General features: G+C 37.0%; 1 protein-coding gene and 1 long non-coding RNA gene across 10 annotated transcripts in view; one reads left to right on the forward strand and one right to left on the reverse strand.

The window, feature by feature from the left end:
• The window catches only part of DNM3 (dynamin 3), a 534,534-nt gene that overhangs the window by 260,616 nt on the left and 246,979 nt on the right, over window positions 1–26,939 (reverse strand). For all 8 annotated transcript variants that reach the window (XM_045547356.1, XM_045547359.1, XM_045547363.1 and 5 more), the window contains one exon: window positions 17,419–17,532. In XM_045547356.1, the coding sequence (XP_045403312.1) occupies window positions 17,419–17,532 (114 nt within the window). The remainder of the gene's footprint in view (window positions 1–17,418; window positions 17,533–26,939) is intronic.
• LOC123635309 lies at window positions 596–4,817 on the forward strand. 2 transcript variants are annotated; one of them, XR_006734095.1, is made up of 3 exons: window positions 596–769; window positions 2,955–3,049; window positions 4,593–4,817. It is a non-coding gene; the product is annotated as an uncharacterized LOC123635309 (long non-coding RNA). The 2 variants fall into 2 exon arrangements; XR_006734094.1 differs by having other exon boundaries at window positions 2,975–3,049.

Below are 26,939 nucleotides of genomic sequence, written 5' to 3' on the forward strand. Positions count from 1 at the left end.
CTGGACAGTAAATTTGTACTTCTACACTAGCTCACTTTCAGTCGGCCACAGCAGAACTGTACATCTTGACTCTTTTTTTACAGCTTTTCCATACTGGGGCCCACTTCCTGCCCAGTTGAGGAAAAAAATCTGGCCTGAAGATGAAATGACTGCTTAACATTACACTAAAACATCTGGTACCATTTTATGCACAGACCCATGTCTGAGAGCAGGCGATTCTAGCGGTCTCTCCAGCGGCACAGCGCATACCCAAACCTCCCCAGGGTGACATCATCCCATATATGGACTCTCCAGCCCAGCCCTCCCCCTTTTCCTGGTCCTAAATTCATTGCCAGTTCCCCAGTCTGCAGCAAATGTGCCACGTCAAGACTGGAAATCACAGCCCTAGAGTGTGTCTCAGTCAGTGCAGCAGAATTCAGGGGGGAAAGGCGAACGCAACCCCTGGTTCAGGAAGGGAGGCTTTTCCCGAGGACTGGGAGAGGATTTCAAGGAAGCTTTTGGAGATCCTGCTCCGTCGCCCCAGTGTTCAGACTACCTGTTCAGGACAATGCCGTTGTACAGTAGTCTGCACATTGGTTAGACTGGGCAAGGGAGAGCAACGCCACGGACTGCTGGAGACAAAATGGGCTGTGTCCAAGGAGAAGACCTTTGTTTGCTCCTTTTTTGAATCTCATATCCAGTGTTTTTCTTCACAGGTTTTGCACACTAGGGACCAAGACGCCCTCGGGGACACCGTCGAGAAAAAACTGCCGGAGGGAAGACCACCGGGGTAAGGCCTTCTTGACTGCTCACCTGGTCTGTGACCAGGGTACCAGGGTGGGAAGCCCGGGATTTGTGTTCCCACGTGAGAGAAACAGAGGTACATGTGCGGTGGATAGCGATCGGTTGAATTTTAAAAGAGCAACAGTGTGTGGTATATAGCAAGTTACTATGCTTTATGCTTTTTGCTTTATGCTTTTTGATTTCTGGAGATTAATAATTCAAGTGTTTCCTTAAGTTTAAAGGTTTTCCCACTTCAAAATGAAATATGAAAAAACTCACTCCAGATACTTACGAACAACCTAACGAGGCTAGTTTTGAATAGTTGAAATTAATAATTCAGAGACTTGAAACTCATGTGGTTGAGGGCTGTGTGTGTAACTTTTAACATACCAGGATCAAATCCATTTTGCCCCAAGGTAAAGAATACTTGCTATTTTTTAAATGCTATACAGACAGTGCTTTTCTGAATATTTACTTATAAGTACTAGGAATAATGGTAGCTAACAATACAAGAAGAACCTCCTAAATTTTGCCCACCAGACAATGAAGATGGGACTTGCCCAGAGAGATTTGGGCACCACAACATATTGAGTCAGCAAGTGAATAAACCAGGAAATGGAAACCACTACCTTTAAATATCCTAATATATATCTCTGTGTTACATCTTTTAAAAATCTAAGAGTGGTTGATAATTGCTACTCAGCTGAGCCATCTTTCCTGTATTTTACAACACCTCTACTTCTCCCAGCATTTAAAATGATAAGGTACTTTGTCTAGAAACCCACTGATAAAAAAAGAATTTGTAAACGAAGGCAGAAGTTTTCTTTGGTTAGTCTCCAGCTGTCCTGGAGGTGAAGGAGGGTGGGAGAGGGGGAGGAAGGTGGGAGGGAAGAAAACCCTGAAGCTGAATGAAATCCTAATAGAGAATATAATAGAGATAGTCTGGATTGCAATGTGATCTGTGCTGAACTTGGGAGGTAGGTCTCCCTTAAAGAAAGTTCTGAAAAATGTTACTGCCTCACCCCTAATTCCCTCAACCTCTACTTATTTCTACCCCTCAACAGTTCTATAATAAAAACATCTGCTCCTCTATAGGCTTTTGTGAAAAATAAATGTAATCTCTTTGGTACTCCTTTAAACTGCATAAAGTTAGAGTGGTTCCTAAACAAATCTTTTCCTAAATTATACATTTTGCAAGAATTCAAAAGTTGACACAAGTTCTCTTTTGTAAGACAATTTATTACAAAAAGTTCCCCAAGTTTTTCTTTTGTCAAAACAATGTATTTTAAAATGACCCTCTGGTCACCCTAAAACTTGTATAAAGGACACGTAAGTATTCCCATCTATTCATGGTTTTTAGTTAAAATATAAACAGGAAGGAGAAATTTAGTTATCTTCACTTAGATGATCCAATAAAGTCATTCTTTCATTTTCTATTTTGACTTGGAGAGTCCCATATTAGCTATTTTTAAAAGAACAAGTGAGATTTTAAAAATCTATATAGATTCTTTTACATAGGAAAACTAAAAAAAAAACCTATTAAGTAACTTACAGGAACTTATTTTTTCAAGAAATGCATTTTTTACTAACTGAAACAATTATTAAAGAGAAAAGATAGCCACAAGGTACTTGTAGCAATGTACTTTGGCAATGTTTAAGTTTTCTCAAATTTTCTGGTTTTTTACTCTAAAATGATTGCATTTCATAACTTGCTTTCATTTAATGTATATTTAATTTAAATTTCTCTCTTCATGTTACATGGTCTTTTTGTTTCAAAGAAACCAATCCCTGCTGGTCCCTCACCTCTTTTCTCCCTCAGGATGACTTTTAGTCTGGAGACGGAAGGGACATAGGGTGCCCCTGGCATAAGTACAGTAGTAGAAATATAAGAATTACATAGTAAAGAGGCAACTAAGGAGCCCTGCACGTGCTTGGTGAAGTCCTAACAACCCATTTTTGAGGCGAACTTTTAACAAATGTAAAGGAATAGTACTTATTTTTAAACTGCATGAGCTAAATTAAAGATCAAAAGTCAAACCTCATTTTATAAACCTCTGCTGAATAAAGGCAGGATGGGAATTTACGCACTGGTAAGTATGCCTATGTTTATACACGCACATCATAAAACAGCCGAATCTATCGCCAGGGTAATTAGAATAATGTTTAATTTTATTTTTATATTACTTTATAAGGAGATATACAAATATTTTAGGAATCATGGAATCTATTCCAGAGGAAACTAACCAACAGTGAACATCTTCAACTAAAACTACCCCTGGATATAACGGTAAGTGTAAGTACTAAAATTAAATATTGCACATTGGTCATAAAGAGAAAACTGTTTGCAGGGTCTGTCCAAATGACACTTCATAGAAATTTCATAATTATTTTTCATTTCAGCATATGGATGATTGATAAATTAGACTATGTACTGGGTTAAAAAGAACTTTTCCTCCATCTAAGAGAAAGGAAATTCAGAGCCTTAGCTTCATTCAACACCATGATTTCTTAATTGGAAGAGGATCAATATAAAACAGTGTACTTAGGTTTTCAAACCTATTTTTCTTTTAAGCCATAGATTTCAAAATCAAAGAAAGTTTGTTTACGATGAGACCAAGTTTCACAGTGATAACTTTCCTGCAGTTAGTCAATAGGCTTAATATCCTTCCTGCTTGGCATTCGGGCTTTCAGCCCAGATAATATGTTTATGTTTTTAAAAGACCAAAATATACTATCTACCCCCATCTCTCGCCTACAGACCACCCAAGTACTTCACTCTGTGGGAAAGAGTTTAGGCATAAAAATTCTAATGAAAGAATTTTCCCCATTTTTTTGGTTGAAGTCGTAAGCTGTTAAGATATAAAAAGTACAACTTGATAATGTAAAAAAACTCACTAATCCACAAGCATCCATGCTCTCACTAAAGAGAAGCCCAAACTTGCAATTACTCTGTAAGGGATCTGCTCTTTAAAAACAATTCATTTTACTCTACTCTAAGAATAGCCCACCCATCACAATAATATCCAAATAATAACTAAGAGACCATCACTCAGAAATCCTGGCTTAAAATAACTAGAAGGTCAGACTTAAACCTGAGACAGGAAATTCCTGAGTTAAGATTGAAACTTTCTTACTTCAAATTCATTTTTACTTCGATGTCCTGCAAATTAAATAGATATAAATATTTACCCATTTTTAAAGATCTCTTATTAAGAATTTTTTATCAGTTTTAATAAATATAGGTAATGAAATAAATTAAGGAAAATAATTAAATCTTCATTTTCAATTTCCTGACTTATCGTGGCAACCAGTTTCCTGGAGTTGCTTTGGTTTAATTTTACTGCAGAAGACTTAGAAGATAATTCTCTTCCCGCATTTTTTTCATTAAGAAATAAAAGACAATAATGAAATAATGTGTAATAACCATATTAAAAATTACATGGTATGATAATAACATAAGTAGCTCTTTTACATTTTAGGTAGTATTTTAAGTAATAAACTAACATTTACCCTATAGATTGGGAGATAGAAAAAAAAGTCTTAAAGTGTTTTTCAATCTTTCACCTTTTTTAACAAGTTTAGGGGTAGGTTCAATATAACTGAAGTGTGCATATGCCGCATGCTCACTATAATTATGTTTTAAAATCAGAAACATAAAATGTACAAAAGACTTATGAGTAGAAAAATCATTTTCAGCAATATTTTTTTCTCCCAAAAAACTGTTATGGTTTTTCTGGCTCAAAATTTTTTTTTATATCTTGCTTTAATAAAACTGCTTCATATTAAAGCATAACATATAAACTCACAAATATTTCTTTTTATTTTTTCAGGTTGCATGCATCATTCCTTTAATTGAGCAGAGTTAACTGGATCATATAATTTATGGGAGAGAAAGGAAAAGCTATACAGAATTATGATAATTTTTAATTTCTACCACTATATTCTTTGTAAGTGAATCACTCTATAATTACTTTCTGTTGCACTGAATGCAACAATAAAAAAATAGTATTTTAAGGTACTTCTTTTTTGCATACTCTGACCTTGTAATTATTTAAATAGCAGCCAAATTTACTCATATTTTTTATTCTGTCAAGAAAAGAAAAAAAGTTCCTCTACTCTGAAGTGATGGCCAGAAACAGAATCAGAAATTTATTTTCTTGAAAAATTACATAAATACATAGAAAATTGCACTTATCAACTCTTTGTTAAAACATTACCATATCTGATCACTGCATAAAAGTTGAAATTTGTCGAAAATTGTCATTTTTTTCACAGTCTTTAAAAACAGTTTTGCTCTCCATAAAGTTTCGATTCACTATTTTCTCAGAATTTTACAATTAAAGATGAGTAACAATTTGTTTTCCTTAAAGTTCTTTGAAAAAATTCCTAAGTATCTACTCCTTGGACAGTAATGTGGTTTTTTGTTGTTGTTGTTGTTTTTTAAGAAATCCTACTTACTGGAATTTTGACTATTTGAATATTTTGATTTTAAAAGGGAGAACAATTTGTTTAATACCTCTACAGATGTGAATTGATAATTTATATTAAAATAATCAGTAAAGTTATTCTCAACTCACCAGAATTAAATTTTATATCTTGCATATTTAATACAATTAGTTCTTTCTTATACAAATTACAAGAAAATTTTCCAAAAGGTCTGGTTTCAATTTTTGGATAATAAACTAATATGCACCCTACAGTTTGGGAGATCGAAGAAAAATCTATCTCCCAAAATGAATTTGAAAATGAAATTTCCTTTTCTGTGTTTAAGGTACTATTTTGTAACTGTATTGTACTATATCCAAAACACATTCTGAGCATCAAAAATGTAACAACCCTTTACCCTTCTGATATCCTTTTTGGCCCTTTTGATTCATGGCATGGCCCTGTAGTTAATTAAGAGGTGGATAACTTAAGCTCACAACTGCCTTTAATTTGATTTACACATCCATACTTAGAAACTTTGCATTTAAAAGGAAAATGAGAAATTTGAATAAGCTATTGTTGTTTAAGATAGTATTGGTAAAAATATATTCCCTTGCAAAATCCCATTATCAAAGCATCAGATACCAAAGTCGGCTGGTTGGATTGCCAAATACATTAGGCTCATTAATTATTTTGAAAATGGCTGTCGTTTCCATGTAAATGATAATTTTCTTTTTCATGGGCAAGGTTATGGTACTTATCTACTACAAGAAACATGTATAAACATAGTCTTTATCTGTAACTTCAGTATTAAAATATGCAGTTTTTGGGAAGAGGAAAAACATCTGGTTCAATTACTCTGAACTCTGACTGCATGTGGGCCAGTAATAATATGAATTGGATTTAAGAATGAACCTTGTGTTTAATCTTTTTATTTCTTCAAAATTTTAATGTGAGTTTTCTGTTACACAAATTATCTGTGTTAGCACATTTGGAACAAATGTATAAGTGTACTTTCTGAATAAAGTCAAAAGTCTAACTTGTTTTTAGTTCCATAATGTTTTAATGTTTAATTCTATTGTGTGTTTTTCTCCCTTTCCCCTTACTCTCCAAAATCACCAAATCTGGAAAACAGGCTGATTGTATCTGTCTATGAGCAAAGGAAACCTGAAGGAACCAAGGGCCTGGCTGGACAGAGTTGTCATGTGTCTGCCTGTCTACACTTGCTGTGCAGAACATCCGCTCACCTGTACAGCAGGCACAGACAGGCAGTCACATGACAACCCAGCCTGAATGACAACCAGCCATTGAAAGAAAGCAGCCCTCACACCATAGCATCTACACCAAGAGCTACAACCAAAATGAGGGGCTTGGGGGCCTGGGGTTTTAATCTGTTGGTTTAATACTTAACTCGTATGTATTAATATTATTATTTTATTTTGATTCAAATATTAAAACCCACCAAAAGTAAAGTGAGTGGTGCCTATGAAATATAATAAAACCCATTTCTGAAAATGTTCCTGTGCTTTCTATAGTTCTCTTTTCCTAATTGTTGTCAGTAAATCACTACCCTTGACATTTATGATACACAGCTTTGCAGAACCCTGTATCAATATAAAAAATCAATACAACAAAACGATAAAACCTCAGTCTGATGCTTGATAAAGAATAAATTATTCCAATATTTTAATCCATAAACTAAGTATAGTTTTCTATATTGTGACTTTTTTTTTTTAAGGGGGGTGGTGAGAGAAAGGAGAAAAAGGAAGCAAGCATAATATTCGAGAGGATCAAGAATTTTGAGTTAATAAACTCTGCCAGTCTGGGTCTGGGTAAAACATAGTGAAAGTGTATAAATAAATTCCCAAAATAATTTTCAAATGTATTAAAATAATTGCTTCTTTCTCTGTTGACATATGGAAAGCTGAAGTTGAAACTACAATATTTCCAAATGTGTTGATATACACAGATTTATTATTGTGTCATTGTTCAAGTAAAAAGGGGCTACAGTTCTAGAAGTGGAATTTACAGAGCGAATGCATTCACTTGAAATATATACTTCCATTTACTGTAAACTTTCAAACTCTTGAGATGTTCAGGTAATTCAATATTCTCAAAAGTACAAGGAAAGTGTGTAACAGATATGCAATGTATATTTTTCTATATCTTTTGAGAAAATATCAAAACTTCAGTTTATGTACTGTTAACTGGAGTGAAATTGTCAGGGCTGGTTTTGTATATGAATATTTCAAACACTTAAGGTTGAAAAAAGTGAGAAGATGGATAAAATTAGAAATTTGTCAATTTTGATTAGGTTCATTAATATATTTTAACTTCAGTATTTAAAATTAATTTTCACCTTTCTTAGAAGGATTCTGGCCAAGCTTAAAAAATTATAACACAAGGCTACTAAAAACTCATTTTAAATTTAATAATTAGACATTTTAAGCATTTTTAACTAAAGCAAACTATTTTTTATTCAGATATTTCATTTTTAACGAACTATAGAAATGATCCCCGAAAGTACAGTCTTTGGATATTTCATTTTTAAAATGAAAAATTTAGTCTTAAGGCCAAGAGCCCCCACAAGGTTCAAAATTTCTGATTTTAACCAAACCTGACACTATAATTTCTTTAAGAAAAAAAATTGAGTGATGGGACAAAACTGTGAAGCAGAAAATATGATTCAATCTAAATGTCTCACATTTCAGCAATCTCATCTTACGGAAACACGTCATCTGCTAAAATTCACTTCTGCTTCTGCCAGACACGTTGTGCAATGCAGCTTTTCACCTTAAATAAAAGCCCTATGACTACCAAATAAAATAAGACTTCACAAAATGTAAAATATAAACAGAAGACAGTATCACAATGTCTCACAGAACATTGACATAGTTCCACCCAATTTTAAATGCTTTACCTGCTGAGAATGCCGCCCACAGGAGTGCATGTATGGAATCATTCTATTGGAACCTGCACAGCAGTCTCGGAGGGTGCTTGATCACTCTCAGGATGAGACGAGAACATTAAAGAGACCCAACTCCAAAAGGAAAACTAGGAGGGCAGCTAAGTCACTGTACAGTGAGGCATTCCAGGATAACGTTTTAAATATCTTTTCCCCTAAAACATAAGGGTAACATCTTTTCTAAAAAAAAACATTTTTTACTTAGCTCTCAAAAAAATGCTTTGTTTTATATACATTTTAAATTAATTAAATGAGACACATCTGAAAATTTTACTCTTCTGGGAAAAAGTAATATAAAGGGTAATATTGTTCTTCCAGTACAAACTTTTGAGTAGGACAAACAATGCATATAGGATAATGTACACTGGATAATGCCAGAACATGGAAATAGTGGCATGAAATAATCCTACATTAAAAACTTAACACATGGTAGTTTATGTGTGTGAAAAACAATTATGATCAAGAAGAATTTTAAGTAACATAAATGGGTTAAAGTTCAATATTCATTGGGATGTTTTTGTAAAAATACCTAAGTTTTGACTAACTAAAACCGCTCAAGAAGGAGTGTGAGTAGTGTTCACAGGGTGGATGCTGACCCTCTCCACCACAAGGAGCACACAGATCTAGCAGGAAATACGCACAATCTTAAAAAAGTGTAGTGAAAATGGAAAGAAAGCTGAAGATTTCTATAACTTCTTGGTCTCAACTTTGACCGTCCAGGAATATAATTGTCATTTTGCTTCCAGTTACTGAAGTTACATTTGTCATCTGTTATAGCTACACAATAAAAACAATACTAAGTAAATATCCCTATAAAGGAATTATATAATCTCCTTATCAAGCTATCCAAACACTTCAACCCACAAAAATGAGGCCTGTAATTTCTTAAGAGTCCAAAGAATGTCCTTATTTCGATGCAGTTGTTGGATTTTCTTCAATAGCGTAGTACATTTCCATTGGAAATGCTTCTGTTGTATTATTCTAGTTTCTTAGGAGTATTCCATTATGATTTTAATCTTAATGTTGGACTACAGAAATAGAATATTGACTAAGTGCTTTTATTATTTATAAATTAGCAGTTCCCTTTCTTTTGAGATTTTTAACTTCGCTAAAATTTATATATTTATACATTTTTTACACATTTCTCATTTATTTTAAGAAAAATAAGGCTCTTTTCTCTTTGAATCACAGTATCCTATTCTCCTAAAATTCATATTTTAGATATATGTTAAAGAAAGGCCACTTTTTCCAAATCTGATTTTAAAGTATTAATGTAAAATTATCTAGACCAAAAATCCTTTGAAAATGACAATTTCAAGGCTAGGCACATGGCTCGTGCCTATAATTCTAGCACTCTGGGAGGCTGACACAGAGGACTGCTTGAACTGAGGAGTTTGAGACCAGCCTGAGCAAGAGTGAGACCCTGTCTTTACTAAAAATAGAAAAAAAAAATTACAATCTCTATTTTATTCTCACACCTTGCTCTTTTCTAAATCCCTCCCAAGAATGGTGCAACATATTTTTGCAATGTGTGAAAATAACATTGGGAAATTTATTTTCTGCTTAAATAATCTTTAATCCAGCAATTTACATTTGTATAGTCAAAGGAGAAAAAAAATCCACTAACCTTTAATGATGAAAATTAACAAAATCCGAAGACTATCTCTCTCTAAGAGTAATTTTACTCTGAAATTCAATAACTTAATCTAAGCACTTGATATGCCAAGACATGATGAATTATTATGCTGCACTTATTCATTTACTTGCTCAATCATACCTTCATGCAATCAATATTTAATTAATGCCTATCAGTGCTGTGGTTCCTGGTAGCAGGACTGTGAACTAAACAATGGCTTCTGGCCAAAAAAGGCTTACAATTTGCAGGAATACTTGGCATGTGTGATGAGTTGTCATGTCAATTTTCACCTTCTGAAGAATCTGTTAAATCCATTCATTTCTATCAATTTCGATCAACTCACCCCAGCCCAAGCTACCATTATCTCTTATATAGACCACAATAGGCATAAAAAGCAGTAGCTTTCTAATAACACTACAATCCAGTTTTACCCTCTTTCAATCCATTCTCCACAAGATAACCAAAGGGATTTGTAAAAAATTCCAATCTGATCATGTGACTCTCCAGTTTAAAAACTTCAAAGGTAGGCCAGTCACAGTGCCTCAAGCCTGTAATCCGAGCACTTTGTGAAGCCAGAGTGAAAGGATAACCGGAGGCTAGGTGTTTGAGACCAGCCTGGGCAACATAGTGAGACCCTGTCTCTGCAAAAAATTAAGAAAATTACCCTGGATGGGATTGTGGAACAGAAAGAACATTAGGTAAAAACCAAGTATATCTGACTAACATGGATCTTAGTTAATAATAATGAACATGTTGATATTGGCTCATTAATTTTAACAAAGGTACCATACCAATGTAATATGTTAATAATAGAGGAGGCCAGGCACAGTGGCTCACACTTATAATCCCAGCACTTTGGGAAGCTGAGGCAGGAGTCTCACTTGAGGCCAGGAGTTCAAGACCAGCCTGGGTAACATAACAAGACCCCATACGTACAAAAAAAATTTTTTTAATTAGCCTAGTGTGATGGTGCACATCTGTAGTCCTACCTACTCGGGAGGCTAGGGCAGGAGGATCGCTTGAGCCTAAGAGTTTGAAGTTGCAGTGAACTATGATTGCACCACTGCACTCCAGCCTGGGTGACAGAGCAAGACCCTTGTCTCTGAAAAAAACAAAGAAATAGACAAAAACAAAAACAAACAACAACAAAAATACTTCCTAAGAACAAAATCCTAATCCTTAGAGTTCCTTTCCCTCTTTGCCCTAGTCACACTGGGCTTAATTCTATCCCTTGAATTCATCAGTCTCAATCTTGTCTCAGGACATTAACACAAATCTTCTCTAACTATGCAATTTAAAGTCTCTCCAACTTGTGACTTCTATCCCAAATACTTTCTATGTCAACACATCACTGGCTTTGTTTTCTTCATGCCCTATAATCAGTATCTGATAGGTTTTCCTGTTTGTATGTTTTCTGTATTGGGAAATATCCTTTGTAAGGGCAGGTACCATGAATTCCTTGCTTATCATTTTATCCTTAGCGAGTAGGATAATGTGTGGTATATAACGGGTGCTCAGAAAATATTTGCTGGAAATGTTCAGGAAATTAAGAGCATAGCACTGACACTGAGCAACTGGCTAAGTTACTCATTGTTTTTGAGCCTTAAATTTCATCTCTAAAATGGAGAATGTAAATAAAGTGTTCAGTGTCTGGTAAACTATAAATAGTCAATAACTGTTAATCATTAGATGATGATGATCATCACCAAGAACATCATTCAGATCGAAAGCTGGCTTCATGAGTGCAAGAAGGTATGATGAGCAGGAAGAATGCTATTTACCATCATGACTGCTATATAGGCAGCCTCTTGTTACCTGGAAGGCCATTTGGTCTGGTTAAGCATTTCAACTAATTTGGATACACAAAGGAACCTGCAGTGAAGGCCAGACTAGGTGCTAAGAGATGAGCTGACATATATATATATATATATATATATATAAAATAGAGTGAGAAGCACTTTGAGTTTGGGGCATTCCAGGCTGACAGCATTGAGGATGAATAGGAAGAATGAAGCCAATATACTGTTCTTGGGCTGGGCCAGCCAAAGGCTACAGCTGTTAGTGACACATCCAAGTGGAATGTCCACCAGCTAAAAACTGCTATGCAGAAGGGCATCTAATATTCTATTTGAGGTTATTTGAATGGCTGTATTTCTTTCCAAAATTCTTAGTAGAGATAAGTACTACAAATATCCTTGTGTTAATATTTTGATAGAAATCAAAGGAGGTAAATATTATCCATCCCAGAGCACAATGGGATGTGTATGGACACACAAGTCTGCACGTCCAAGCTCTGTTCTTGTCTACCCACCAGCAGCCACCCCTTCACCGCCCCACACACCTCAGGATGCTCACATGGGCACAGTGTCCTCTGGAGGATCAATCCATGAAAAGACTCATGTAACCTCTAGAAATGACCTCAAGGTCATTTATATAGGACATTCCAGAGTCTGGGAGTACTGCAGCATGATCTAGAGAAAGGGACAGCAGGGCTCAGGAAAATCCCTTTGGTGATTATTTAGAAACAGTCTGACTCTGTGAAAGGCGCTTTTCTTTTTTTTTTTTTTTTTAAGAAACAAGGTCTCACTCTGTTACCCAGGCTAGAGTACAGTGGCCCAATCATAGCTCACTGCAGTCTTGAACTCTTGGGCTCAAGCGATCCTCCCATCTCAGTCTCCTGAGTAGCTGCAACTATAGGTGTACACCACCACACCCAGCTAATTTCTTTTTTTCTATTTTTGTAGAGACAGGGTCTTGCTCTTGCTCAAGCTAGTCTTGAACTCCTGACCTCAAGCAATCCTCCCACTTTGGCCTCCCAAAGTGCTAGGATTAGGGGCAAAAGCTACCATGCCCAGTCCCCTATTTCTTTTTATACTGAAGAAAAGCCCCAATCTTGGGATAATGTCATAGGACAAAATACAGTCAAGTAGATAAATTGTGACTACCATAACTACACTGTATTATAAAGACTCCTTGACAATAATGTGTGGAAATTTAACATAGCCTAGGACACAGGTGGAAAACTTTCTGTTAAAGTCATCTATCAGTAACATTACAAATAACATATTGTCTGGTGGAGTACTGGTTCAAAAAGTGCATTCAGTCCACAGATGCTTAAAGGGGTTAATGCATCCATTCAAAATTCAAGAGTAGGGTGGATAGATCTATTCGAGATGTGGAGAAACTGGAAAAATGCTGGGGGTTTTACTATTACAGTCATGTGAACTCTAGCTTAAAATTATTACAAATGTTATCATGCTAGTGCCTCTGCCATCTTGAATAAGTACAATACAGTTTGGTATGATCATCTTTAAATTCTTGGTTAAGATGTAGGAGAAACTATAGGCTGGAGAGGAGACAGCATGGAAATGGGATCTCAGTTTCCTCTTCATGTCTGAACCTTCTCATTTTCTGCCAAGACAACTCAGATCCCACATGTCCTATCTCACAACATGACATGAGAAAAATTTGGAAATTAGAATATATGTGAGTCAAAGAACATTACAGTGGGAGGGTATGGTGCTTCTTGCCATGGCAAGAATAAAATATACCAGGGTGATACCAGGGGCACTTATTAATATATGATTTCTCAGAGTCCTAAAAAAATCCCATTGAGATGATTTGTTGAACAATGGTTCCCATTTCATAAGTGAGAAGACTGAGGCTCAGGGAAGAGAAGTCACGTGCTCCAGCACTGGAAGTTAGTCATAGTGACGCACACCCTTTAGCACGTCACCCCTTCCAGGGCACCAGATACTCTATAGGGTCTTTTGGTCAATTAATGTTATCCTAAAAAACAATTTGAGCCATTGTTTTTTAATCACAAATATATTTCATAAGTCATTTATATTTATTATAAACCTGTCAAAAGTTAAAACAATACCTATGTTCATATGCTGTAATATGCTATTTATTAAACAGTCATTTATATTATAATGAAAACATACCAGTCTAATTATATCAGTAGGAGGAAGACAGAACACATTAAAAAATATGGCAATCTTCTATGAAAATTTGAATAGAAATTTATCACTGAATAAATGAATGAATCTACAACTAAATTAATGATATTTCTTGTGTCACATTTGCTTAATTAAGAAAGGTAAATTGTCATGTAACAGGATTTCCCATGTGTGTAGGTGCTGATATGTGTATAGGAAGAGTACAAGCACTCAACTTACCCACAAAGTGGCTCCAAAAATTGAGCTAGTACTCAAGCTTATTTTCACAAAGGGATATTCTAAATTTGGGGTTCTCAGGCTGCCCACAGAACCATGTTTAATCCCTATGTAGTTGACCTACATGGCAGCAAGACCTTTATGAAATCTAAGCATCATGTAACACATTGCTGTTTAAGGACAAATGTTCAGGAGGCCAGAGATAGATCATAGCCTCTAACCCCACCCTCCTGACATTGCCCGCTTGATCTTCTCCCCCATACCCTCCCTTCCAGCCTCAGCTCCCAGCAGACACTAATAACTGCTTGTTCAATACTAACAAAGAGCAGGGACCAGTGCTGGCCCCTCCCTTCTGCTCTGACAGCAGGCCCAGTGACAGTCTGCAGTGGCAGGAAGCTCTGGCCAAGAGAAGCGAATGGAGCAGGGGAGAGAGTCCCCGTGGTGGTGGCAGCTGAGTGGTGAGGGGCTGAATAATGATGAACAAGGATGGCTCTGGTGGATAAGGCTCTGCCCCGCTGACACAGACAATTTGACAATTTGAAGATTGTGGTCATTCTCGAGTCAGGCATTAATATTTTGAAAACTCCCTACCTTGTTTCTTGAGCAGAGTTCTGAAAGAGCAACAGTAGCTAATGACTCCAGTGTAGCCATGTCTAGCCCACACATCGCTACCTGATCAGTGAGTGCTCCTCACCTCCAGCTACGACCCAGGGCAGCCACCCTCACCTCTCACCTGGGTCACTGTTAGAGTCTCCCAGCTGGTCTCCCTTCTATTCTTGCCACCCACTCCCTCCCCGCACACATCCCATCCCACCATTACACACAGCCAGCAACCAGAGTGATCTTCCTAAACTGTCCATCCAGTCATGTCACAACCTGTCAGAACACTCTAGTGGTTTTTAATTATCCTTGAAGTAAAATCCAAATCACTAGGTAAGGACTGATAAGACTCCTCTGATTTTATTTGCTGCCCCTCTCTCCCTCACTGTTCCTATGCTCCCGCCATGGGCCTCTGTTGGTTCCCCTCTCTGGGAATTTCATACTTACTGTTCCCTCTGCCTGGAATGTTCTTCAACAAACTCTTCTGCACAGTGCATCATTTCAGTCTCCACTCAAGTGCTACTTGCATCTAATCACCCAACCTGAAGGCCTCTTCCTCGTCACTTTCTCAATCATTGCCCTATCTTATTTTATTCTAACACTTAATATCTGATATTATTAGCATATTTGCTTGTTAGTCCCATAGACCAGCAGCCTTGTCTATCATTTCCTTTTTCCTAAAATGATCCACCCTCCGTACACATACCTTTAATAAAATGTTGATGGCACTCAGTTAATATTATAACTGTACACATTTATTCCTATTTGCTATAATCAAATACTCCTGAGGGAGCTTCAGCAGCAGCAATTTTGTAAAAAGCTATCCTGAAGCTTTGGAGGAGCTGACTGGTGACCCCAAGCTCACCAAGCTCTCAAGTCTTCTTCCTTCCTTGCAGGGAGTATCACGTGCCTTCTAATGGGCTTATTTCAGGACCCACGTAGTCAGGCAAAAGAACTCTAGAGCCACATTCCAACAGCAGTAGTGACTCCAGAGTCTTTCATGGCTCCGGTGCTAAAACCCAGGAATAGGTCAAGGCTGAGGTTCCTAGAATCACCTTAATAAATCCTCTGTGTGATGAGGTTGACTTGGACAACTCCAGCCATCTCTGGGATTCCTTCCCACATTTATGGTTGAGAGCATAGGGTCTGGAGCCCGACAGCCTGGGTTCCAGTTTCTGCTTTGCCACCAACTAGCTATGTGACCATGGGAAGTTAGTTTTCCTTGCTAACACAAAATATTCTGTAATATGGGAAACTGAGTTCTGTAGAAATGACTCTTTAAAAGGTTGGGTTTTTTTTTCAGTTTTATCTGAAAAATACAGATAATAATAGTACTAATAGTACCTATCTTTAAGGTGGTAATATGAATTAAATGAGTTCATTAATATACATACAAAAACTAGCTATTACTATTATGATTCCTCAGTAAAATTTTTTGCATGTCCATGTATAACTGAGAAAAGGCCCAAAACTAGTATGTATTTAAATATACATAAATGGTAATCTAAATTCTTAGGAAAAATGTATCTAAGAGAAGATATCTTAGAGCAACTGAACAGCAAAGAAGATAATCTATTTACTTATTTTTATATCTAGGGAAGTATCTCAGAGTTCCCCACAGAATGACAGGGATATCTAAGCAGCCAGTACAAGAAAGAAACCATTGCTAATCCTCACATTGTGATGATCACAATGACCAATTCTACTTTAGACTCTGGTCAGTTATACAAAAATTTAAATGTAGGCTCTTAAATAGTAATTTTGTTTAGACATTGCTACAGAACCTAATTTCTCTTATTGCAGAAAATTCAGTGGCAATCAAGCAATCACACAATATGTTTTCCACACATTATTACATACAAATCTCTTTGGAAATGAGAAGAGCTATATAAAACATGAAACTTCCTCCAAGAATTGACAAAGGTGCCTCGCAATGTTTTCAAAAGAAATCAAGCCAAGATAGGAAGGACTCAACTCTGAAACATATCCCCTTATAGCCAAATAAAACCTAGATGTCACCTGTACATAGCTTTGCTACTACAGAATATTCTTACCTAAGGTTTGCACGGTGCATTATAAGTACCAGAAAATTCTCAAGTCATACCAGAGCTATTAAAATTTTCAAAACATAGTTTGATTTCTATGTGTATACTCCCAAATTTAATGGTATCACCCTCTAGTGCTTAAATGGCTCTGTGAGACTAATATGACTTTTTTTGCACTTTTGTAGATTTACATGACTGGTAAGTCACAGGACCAAAATTATTAACATCTAACAAGAACCAGAATACCACAATTACCGTAAGTCATGCTTTTACATAGATATCAAGTTCTCAAAGAACAAAATTAGTAATTATCTGAGACTCATTTGAAGACTAGTAATGTGGACATTCTCAAAAGCCTTTCATCTGAGACAGATGTCACAGCAACAATTCCAAAATGCTTTATTAACTCTACATCAGTATTATTAATTTTACTCTTAAGATGTTTTATGACCTTGGGTCTTTTCAACACATTATTTAATGTAAATTGCTTCCACTCCACCAGTACCTTGATGTTATTATAAACAAGGACGTTTCCAACTCCTGATCCCTAGTTCCATTTCTTCAGGTACACAAACATATGACTACACCGAAGAAATAAACAAGAAAAGAAATTTGAGGGGGATATTATAAAATTTCAAATCTATGAGGAAAAAAACAGTGTTTTTTTTTTTTTTAAACAAACACTCCAAGCTAAATCTCACTGAAAGGGAACCACTGGTGTGTCAACATTATATATCACGATAATATCAATAAATATAAAATTAGAAACACTTCACGAAGAAAACTTAGTCACTCTCTGTGGCTTACCTCATCATCTTTATACCAAGACAAGCTCTCCGCCGTCAGGACGAACCAGTATCCCTTGGAGCCGCCTTTCATGATGCCAATGTTGCTGATGGTGAGCCACCCCTTGCGAATCACCTGCACAAGAGCAGAAATCGGCAGAGGGGTTCAGTCTAGCATAAGCCAGTGGAGACTACAGGTCTTGGACTAAGTGAATTTAAAAACAAGATATTAATTGCAAGAAGAACAATATAGTTCCTCCCAAACTCAACTCCTATTAAGCTATTCAAGAGAATTTATCTTCCAAAAGGGCAGAGGACTAGAGGGAACTCTCCCCCATCAATGAATGAAATCAAAATCTCAGGCTCAAGGATGCTGGAAGCAGGGTGACTGAAAGAGACAGGAACGAAATGAGGCGGACTGACAGATTTGTGCCAGGGGAGTTTATGGCGTTGCTGCTACAGCTAAAACATGTTTAGTTGACTGGATGAACAATAGGCTCTCCATGCCCACTGCCTCTTTCCCCTTCCAACCTACTGGCCCATTTGTTCGCCTGGATGCAGCTCATTAGGATTTCCACCAGACACTGGCCACCAAATGGTAAAAAGAAGAAACTCAATCCAACCAATTAATTAGCTCCTTGTTAATATCCCTCAAGTAAGGCTGATTGAGGGAGAAAGCTGAAATAATAAACTAAAATGAAAAGTGTGGGTTTTTTTTAGTGGCCTCTATTTATCCATCTACTTCTACTTGTTATTTGCCATCCTGAAAAAAACATGTAGTATCTTTATAAAAATATTTACACAGTTTTTACATTTTAAAACATTAACAACTTGGATCACAGATTTGACAGAAATTATTTATAAATGGCTTTTAAGGAAAAATGTATTTTTTCTCACAGATGTTGCAAAGTTAAATTCTATTTTCCAGATGGCATAGTTTGCCATGTCCTCTATGCTAGATAACTTTGTCGTTGTAGAACTAGAAATGAAATACTACATGGAATTGTATGATATTGCCCTAAATGTCAAAAGTTGTCCTATACTGAAACATTCAATATTCCAGAGATCCTGAAATATTAAAAAATTACTTATTGAATGACTGTCAGTTACTAAAGTAAGATGAAAATACCCTAATAATCAGGTTTCATTTTTTATATTGCTATTAGTTTTCTAGTTGAAGAAGGCAGGCCACCTCCAGGAAAAATTATGAAATAAACCGAACTCCTCATTATCGGTCTTCCAAGCCTCTCTGCACTCTCCGTTCCTGCCAGCCCTGATTCCCTGTTTCAGCATCTCCCAGGTGCACATTCTCCTTTTTAGGCTCTGTCGCTTTTATGCCCTCCACATAAAATCCTTCTCAGGTCCAGACTAAGGCAGTTTTCTCCATGGTTCAAAATTATCCCTTCTTCTTACTCTCTACTTCAGAAAGAAGGAAACAAGACTTCTCAGAGTATGATTTCTACCAGCTATGTTATAATCATTGGGATGTTTTCTAAAAATACAAATTCCTGAGCCACTTATCAGTCTGAATGAATCAGAATGTATATATATGAAACCCGAGAATCTACATTTTAATATGTTCCCAGGTGATTCTTATTCCCACTGGAGTTCAAAGACCCCCTGCATGCACACACATGCAATCAAAACTTCATTTTCCTTAGAGCACATGATCACATCTAATTTTTAGTAAGAAGGAGCTGGTTAAATTATTTCATCCTAAGATCATGACCCACACTACTAAGGCTTACGAACAGCATACTAGTCTTAGTACTTAATGAAAGTATATGGAATATTTCATTTTATCAGGTATCCTTGGATATAGAAAAAGTCTTCCAGATATTCCACAAACTGCAATAAGGAAATCACCATTTCATCTACGGGTAAAGCAGGTTGGCTCCACCAAGGAGAGCCATGAATTTAGTTCAATAAATATTTCTGAAGAATCTACCATATGTTGAGCTGAAAAAAGCATGATCATGCCAAAATCCCCTGCCCTCAAGAATTTTGTAGACCCATAAAGGAAAGTTTCAATATAATAAGGCAGTAAGAAATGTACGCCAAGCAAGAGAAGGGGAGCTCCACACAATCAGGAAGTTGTAATGGACTTGCCTTGAAGAGAAGAGACTGGAAGAGGAATAGAATTAGTCAGGTCAAGAAGTTGTTTGCCTGCTTATTTATTTATTTGTTTTCCATAGATAAGGACAAACAAGAACAAAGTTTGAAAGAGCCTCTTAGCGCAGAAGATGTGAGTGGGAATGAAGTTGAGGCTGGAGGAGCAGGTGAAGTGACACTGGAGAGGATCCAGTTCAATGAGACCCCAAATTTCACCAATCTCACTCCCCTGGCAGTACCAAAAATAGATTTCAAGTACATATCCCTAATACATGTATATTTATTTTAAAATTATATATATGACCATTGTGTTAATAAATCATATATTGACATATATACAGGAAGACAAATTTGAAAGTATGTTCATGGATCGGCAGAATCAACATTGTTTAAACGTCCACAATACCCAAAATGATTTACAGATTCAATGCAATTTTGACGAAAATACCAACGTCATATTTCACAAATCTAGAAAAAATAATTCTATGCTTCATGTGAAACCAGAAAAGAGCCCGAATAGCCAAAGCAATTTTAAGTAAAAGGAACAAATCAGGAGGCATCACGTTACTAGACTTAAACTATACTACAAAGCTATAGTAACTAAGTCAGCATAGTATTGGCACAAAAATAGAGACATAGACCAATGGAACAGAACAGGAAACCTGGATATAACACCATCTACATACAGCCAACTGATCTTTGACAAAGCAGAAAGCAATATACACTGGGGAAAAGAAGTCTTATTTAATAAACGGTGCTGGGAGAATGGGATAGACACATGCAGAACAATGAAACAGGATCAATATCTCTCACCACTTACAAAAATTAATTCAAGATGGATAAAGAACTGAAATGTAAGGCACAAAACCATAAGAATTCTATAAGAAAATGTTGGGGAAAAACTCTTCTAGATATTTGCCTAGGCAAAGAATTTATGAAGAAGACCCAATGGCAATCACAGCAATAACAAAAACAAATAAATGGGACTTGATTAAATTAAAAAGCTTCTGCATGGCCAAGGAAATAAATAACAGAGCAAACAGACAACCTAAAGAAAAGGACAAAATATTCACAAGCTATACATCCAATAAAGCAGTGGTCCCCAATTTTTTGGCACCAGGGACCGGTTTCATGGAAGACAATTTTTCCACGGATTGGGGTGGGGGATTTTGGGGGGTAGGGGGATGGTTTCAGGATGATTCAAACACATTACATTTGTTGTGTACTTTATTTCTATTATTATTACACTGTAATATATAATAAAATAATTACACAAGTCACCATAATGCAGAATCAATGAGCCCTTAGCTTGTTTTCCTACAACTCGATGGTCCCATCTGGGAGTGATGGGAGACAGTAACACCCAAAGTGTGTTGCCTATGTCCAATCTACTCCGTAATCTTATTTTGTTTGCTGTCACTGCAGAAAACCCTGATTCACAAAGATAGGACGCTAGAAATGGAAGTAGGCTTTTCAGTGGCAATCTCAGGATATTCTGCCTTGAGTTTAATCCAGAACATATGGAGATTTGAAGTTGTCTCAAATATACTTTTAAGGCCACCGTCATTTGCAATCTCAAGCAGTTGATTCTCTTCTAGCACAAAGTTGATTCACCTGGCTTATTCACAAATGGGTTGCGGATCCATTCCTTCCCAGTTTGGGGGTCTCTTGCGGTTGAGAAATCATGCTCAAACTCTTTCAAAAGCTGATACAGGTGACTATGTAGCAGCTGGGAGAAAGAAGGCCCTGGCTCAGTCTCTTTCAAAACCTCTGCTAATGTTAGAAACCTGTCAAAAATCCCAGTGTTCACTCCTCACCCCCATAATTCCAGTCTGGCTTTGAATGCAGCCACTCTAACTGCTGACTTGAACACAGTTATCATTCTCCCCTGAAGTGACAGATTGAATTCACTGAGCAGGTTGAATATGTCACACAACTAAGCATGTTTTGTGACTCATTCTGTGTCACTGAAATGTGCTGCCAATGGTGACTGTTTTTCTAAATGAAATCTCTGGAGAGGCTCTTGTAACTCAAAAACTCTGGCCAATGATCTACCTTTAGAAAGCCATCTCATTTGTGTGTGTAAGAGAAAACGTGTGTGCTCTGCATCCATCTCCTCACAGAGCTGCGCGAACAGACATGAGTTAAGGGCATGTACTTTAATGTGGTTGATAATTTTAATCACATCCTGCAAAATGTCATTTAGTTCAGGTGACATTTTTCGGCTAGCCAGCATTTCTCTGTGGATGACACAGTGCATAGACTCACATTCAGAAGTGACCTCCTTGACCCAATTAGTGAAACCAGTGCCGTTCAGTCATAGCAGGCACTCTGTTCATGCATATACTGAAACAAAACGACCATCTTCCTGATATGTAATCATTCAACGACTTGAATAGCTCTTCAGGTAGTAGACTAGTCAACCTGGATTGCATACCATGGTGACTCGTTAATCCTCTCTAACAATCGTGTCTCAATATCCTTTGTTATTTCATCAATTTGCCTAGTTATGGTGCTAGCCGAAAGAGGAACACATGTCACCTTTTGAACTGCAGCCTCTCCTAAAAGGTCACAGTAAATGTCCTTAGCAGCAGGCAGCATCAACTGTTCACCAATAGTAAAGGGCTTCTTAGCTTTAGCAATGCAGTTAGTCACTGAGAATGATGCCCTCAGTGCAGACATATTTGATGAAGTAGTGGCCTTCAATAATTGCTTCTATGCTTTGTATTCATCTTTTTTTCTTTTGAAAAACTCCAAAAGCTCATGGATTGGAAGAATTAACATTGTTAAAATGTCTATACTACCCAAAGTAATCTATAGATTCAATGCAATTCCTATTAAATTACCAACATCATTTTTCACAGATTTAGAAAAAATAATTATACACTTTGTATGGAATCAGAGAAGACCCCATATAGCAAAAGCAATCTTAAGCAATAAAAACAAAATGGGAGGTATTGATTTGCCAGACTTCAAACTATACTACAAAGCTGTGGTTCTTAAAACTGCCTGGTATTGGCACAAGGGCAGGGACACAGACCAGTGGAACAGAACAGAAAACCCAAATATAAAACCATCCTCATATAACCATCTAATCTTTGACAAAATAGACAAAAACATACTCTGGGGACAAGAGTCCCTATTCAATAAATGGTGCTGGGAAAACTGGATAGCCACATGTAGAAGACTGAAATAGGACCCACAGATTTCACCTCTCACAAAAATCAAATCACGGTGGATAACAGATTTAAACCTTAAATGGGAAACGATTAGAATTCTAGAAGAAAATGTAGGAAAGACTCTTACAGACATTGGTCTAGGCAAAGAATTTATGGAGAAAACCCCTAAGGCAATTGCAGCAACAACAAAAATAAACGAATGGGACCTGATTAAATTAAAAATCTTCTGCACAGCCAAAGAAACAGTCACGAAAATAAACAGACAGCCTACAGAATGGGAAAAAATTTTCACATACTACACATCAGATAAAAGACTGATAACAAGAATCTATTTAGAACTCAGGAAAATCAGCAAGAAAAAATCAAACAATCTTATCAAAAAATGGGCAAATGACATGAATAGAAATTTTTCAAAAGAAGACATAAGAATGGCTAAAAAAAGTATGAGAAAATGCTCAACATCCCTAATCATCAGGGAAATGCAAATCAAAACCACAATGAGATACCACTTAACTCCGGTGAGAATGGCCTTTATCAAAAAATCCCAAAACAACACATGTTGGCGTGGATGCGGAGAGACAGGAACACTCATACACTGCTGGTGGGAATGCAAACTAGTACACCCCTATGGAAAGCAATATGGAGATACCTTAAACAGATTCAAGTAGACTTACCATTTGATCCAGCAATCCCATTATTGGGCATATACCCAGAAGAACAAAAGTCATTCTTTAACAAAGACACCTGTACCAGAATATTTATAGCAGCACAATTCACAATCGCAAAGATGTGGAAACAACCCAAGTGCCCATCAATCCACGAATGGATTAGTAAACTGTGGTATATGTATACCATGGAGTACTACTCAGCTATAAGAAATAACGATGATACGACATCTCTTTGGTTCTCCTGGAGAGAGCTGGAACCCATTATATTAAGTGAAGTATCCCAAGACTGGAAAAACAAGCATCACATGTACTCACCAGAAAACTGGTTTCCCTGATCATCACCTAAATGTACATCAGGGAAGGATACCAATTGGATATCAGACTGGGATGGGGGGTGGGGGGAGGGGATGGGTGTATGCCTACATGATGAGTGCGTTGCACACCCTCTGGGGAATGGTCATGCTTGAAGGTGCAGACCCAGGGAGGTGGGGGGGGAGGGGATGGAGGTATGACTACATGATGAGTGCCAGCCGCACTGTCTGGAGAATGAGAATGGACGCGCTTGGGACTCTGACTCGGGGGGATGGGCGTGACATAGACAATGTATATGACCTGAACTTATGTACTTCCATGATGAGCTGAAATTAAAAAAAAAAAAAAAAAACTCCAAAAGCTTGTCTTTTAATGTGGGGTGCTTGGTCTCCATGTGTGGAAGCTGTTTTGAAATTTTCATGGCTTCATTGGATAGCCAGCCACCACATATCATACAAAGTGGACTTGGAGAATGTGAATCACCTGTTGCAATGAACCTGTAGTTTAAGTAGGACTCTTGATATTTTCTTTTAAATGAAGCTTCCATTTTGTTGGCAGTCTTAGAGTCTTTCCCCCTTTCAAAGAATCTCTCCAATGACATTTTTTTTTTTTTTGCTTATTTTTGCTAGGGTTAATTTGTGGGCTTACCAAAACTGTGACTGAGACAAGTGCACAGTGCAGGAAAGAGGCACAGACAGAAGTGGTAAATAAAATAATGGGTGGGTCACGTGAGAACTAAAATAAGCATCAGATTCTGACTTAAAGCCAGCCACCAGATGTAGCTTAATTGTCACTTGTCATTCACTGATATGGTTTTTATGTGAGTCTGCAAGCAATTGATTTATCATGGTCTCTGTGCAGTCTCTCTGCTAATGATAATCTATATGTGCAGCCACTCCCTGGCACTAACATCACCGCCTCAGCTCCACCTCAGATCATCAGGCATTAGGTTCTCAGAAGGAACACGCAACGTAGATCCCTCACATGAGCAGTTCACAGTAGGGTTTGCACTCCTGTGAGAATCTAATGCTGGCCGCCACTGATCTGGCAGGAGGCGGAGCTCAGGCAGTGATACAAGCGATGGGGAGTGGCTGTAAATAGAGATGAAGCTTTGTTTGCTTGCTCACCACCCGCTGCTCACCTCCTGCCATGCGGCCCCAGTTCCTAACAGGCCATAGTCCGCAACCTTGGAGTTGGGGAGTGCAGCAATAAAGGACTAAATAACCAGAATCTACAAAGAACTCAAGCAAATCAATGAGAAAAAAAATCAAACAACCCCATTAAAAAGTGGGCAACAGACATGAACAGAAGCTTTTCAAAAGAAGATAGGCAAATGGCCAATAAACATGAAAAAAATGCTCAATGTTACTAATCATCAGGGAGATGCAAATTATTATTATAAAACCACAATGAGATATCACCTTACTCCATTCAGAATAGCCTTTATTAAAAAGTCCAAAAACAATAGATGCTGGTGTGGATGCAAAGAGAACGGAATGCTTATTCAGTATTGGTGGGAATGCAAATTAATGAAACTTCTATGGAAAACAGTTTGGAGATTCCTCAAAGAATTGAAAGTTGACCTACCATTCAATCCAGCAATCCCACTACTGTGTATTTACACAAAAGAAAAGAAGTCATTTTAGCAAAATGACACCTGCACTCAAATGTTTATCACAGCACAACTGACAACTGCAAAGATGTGGAATCAACCCAAATGCCCATCAATTCATGAGTGGATTAACAAAATGTGGTATATGTACACCATGGAAAACTACTCAGCTATAAAAAAGGATGACTTAATACCTTTTGCAACAATTTGGATGGAATTGGAGACCATTATTCTAAGTGAAGTATCTAAAGAATGGAAAAACAAACACCACATGCACTCACTACTAAATTGGAACTAACCAATGAGCACACATGTGCACAAAGAGAAGTAAAACGCAACAGAAATTAACCAGGGGGAGGGGAGAGGTGGGATGGGTGAAAACCTGCCTAACAGGCACAATAAACAATGTCCGGGTGATAGGCATTCATAACTATGATCAAGCAGTATAAAAGTGATTCATGTAGGCAAAATTATTTGTACCCTGTAATACTTTGAAATAAAAAAAAGTATGGCATGAAGATGAAATAAATAATTTTAACATTGTTTAAAAATTTTGTGGGGAAAATATATTTTATTTGTTACATTTATCACTTTATTATTGACCTCTTGGGAATACAGATCGAGGGTGCTGGCACCAATATATATAATAAATATGAATATAAGGTGTTTTCTTATTTTATAGATAAAAATACTTATCAGTAGATGTCCTACTATATAGCCCTGCATTTCAATAGATCTTGCATGTTCCCTGGGACAAAGAAACTAGGTTATATAAGCTTAATTACCAGGCTGTGAACTAAAGCTATGATGTACAAGGTTGAAAAGAAGTGAACCCACTGAAGAAATACCTAGTAGATAAATCAACAAGCCTTATGGAATGGATGAGATTGGAATTAGTGAAGGTAAAAACTCTAGAACTAGCCACTAGCCACTAGCCACATGTGGTTATCGAGCCCTAGTGACTAGTTTCAATTGAGATGTGCAGTAAGTGCAAAATGCACACTGAATTTTGAAAACTTAAACCAAAAAAATGTAAACTATATCATTAATTTTTAAAATGTACTTCATGTTGAAATAATATTAGTATGTTAGGTTAAATAAAATACATTTAAAAAATCAATTTCACCTGCTTCATTTTATTTTTTAATGTGGCTACCAGAAATTTAGAAATTACATATGTGGCTTGCATTATATTTTTACTGGACAGTGTGCTGTTTTAAAATGATTCTGAAACTCTTGGGGCTCCAACTTTTAGAACCAACCATTCTAAAACTCAGAAGGAACAGAGGAAGAGGACAAAGATTTGGAAAGCGGGGAGTTGACAATGAATTTGGCCAGGGCCATGCTGAATTTGAGGTAGCTGTAGGAAACACACATAGAGGGGTCCTGACCTCTAAAGCAAAAGGGACAGGTTAGGACTGGAGGATAGACTTGCAAGTGCTCAGCATACATGCTGGTGACAGGTAAAACTCTGAGCAAAATAGCAGTGGCTCAAGGGGGGAACCCTGGGGGAATACCAACCTTTCAGAGGTGGTCACAAAAGAGTCCGAAAAGGAAAGTCAGAGAAATAAAAGCAATAAGGGTCACGGAAGCCAAAAGAAAAGTGAATTTCAAGGAGTGTGTGGTTGGAAGTGCATCAGGTTCAGCACAGAAAAGGGTA

Source organism: Lemur catta, chromosome 3, assembly GCF_020740605.2.
Source record: "Lemur catta isolate mLemCat1 chromosome 3, mLemCat1.pri, whole genome shotgun sequence".
NCBI lineage: Eukaryota > Metazoa > Chordata > Mammalia > Primates > Lemuridae > Lemur > Lemur catta.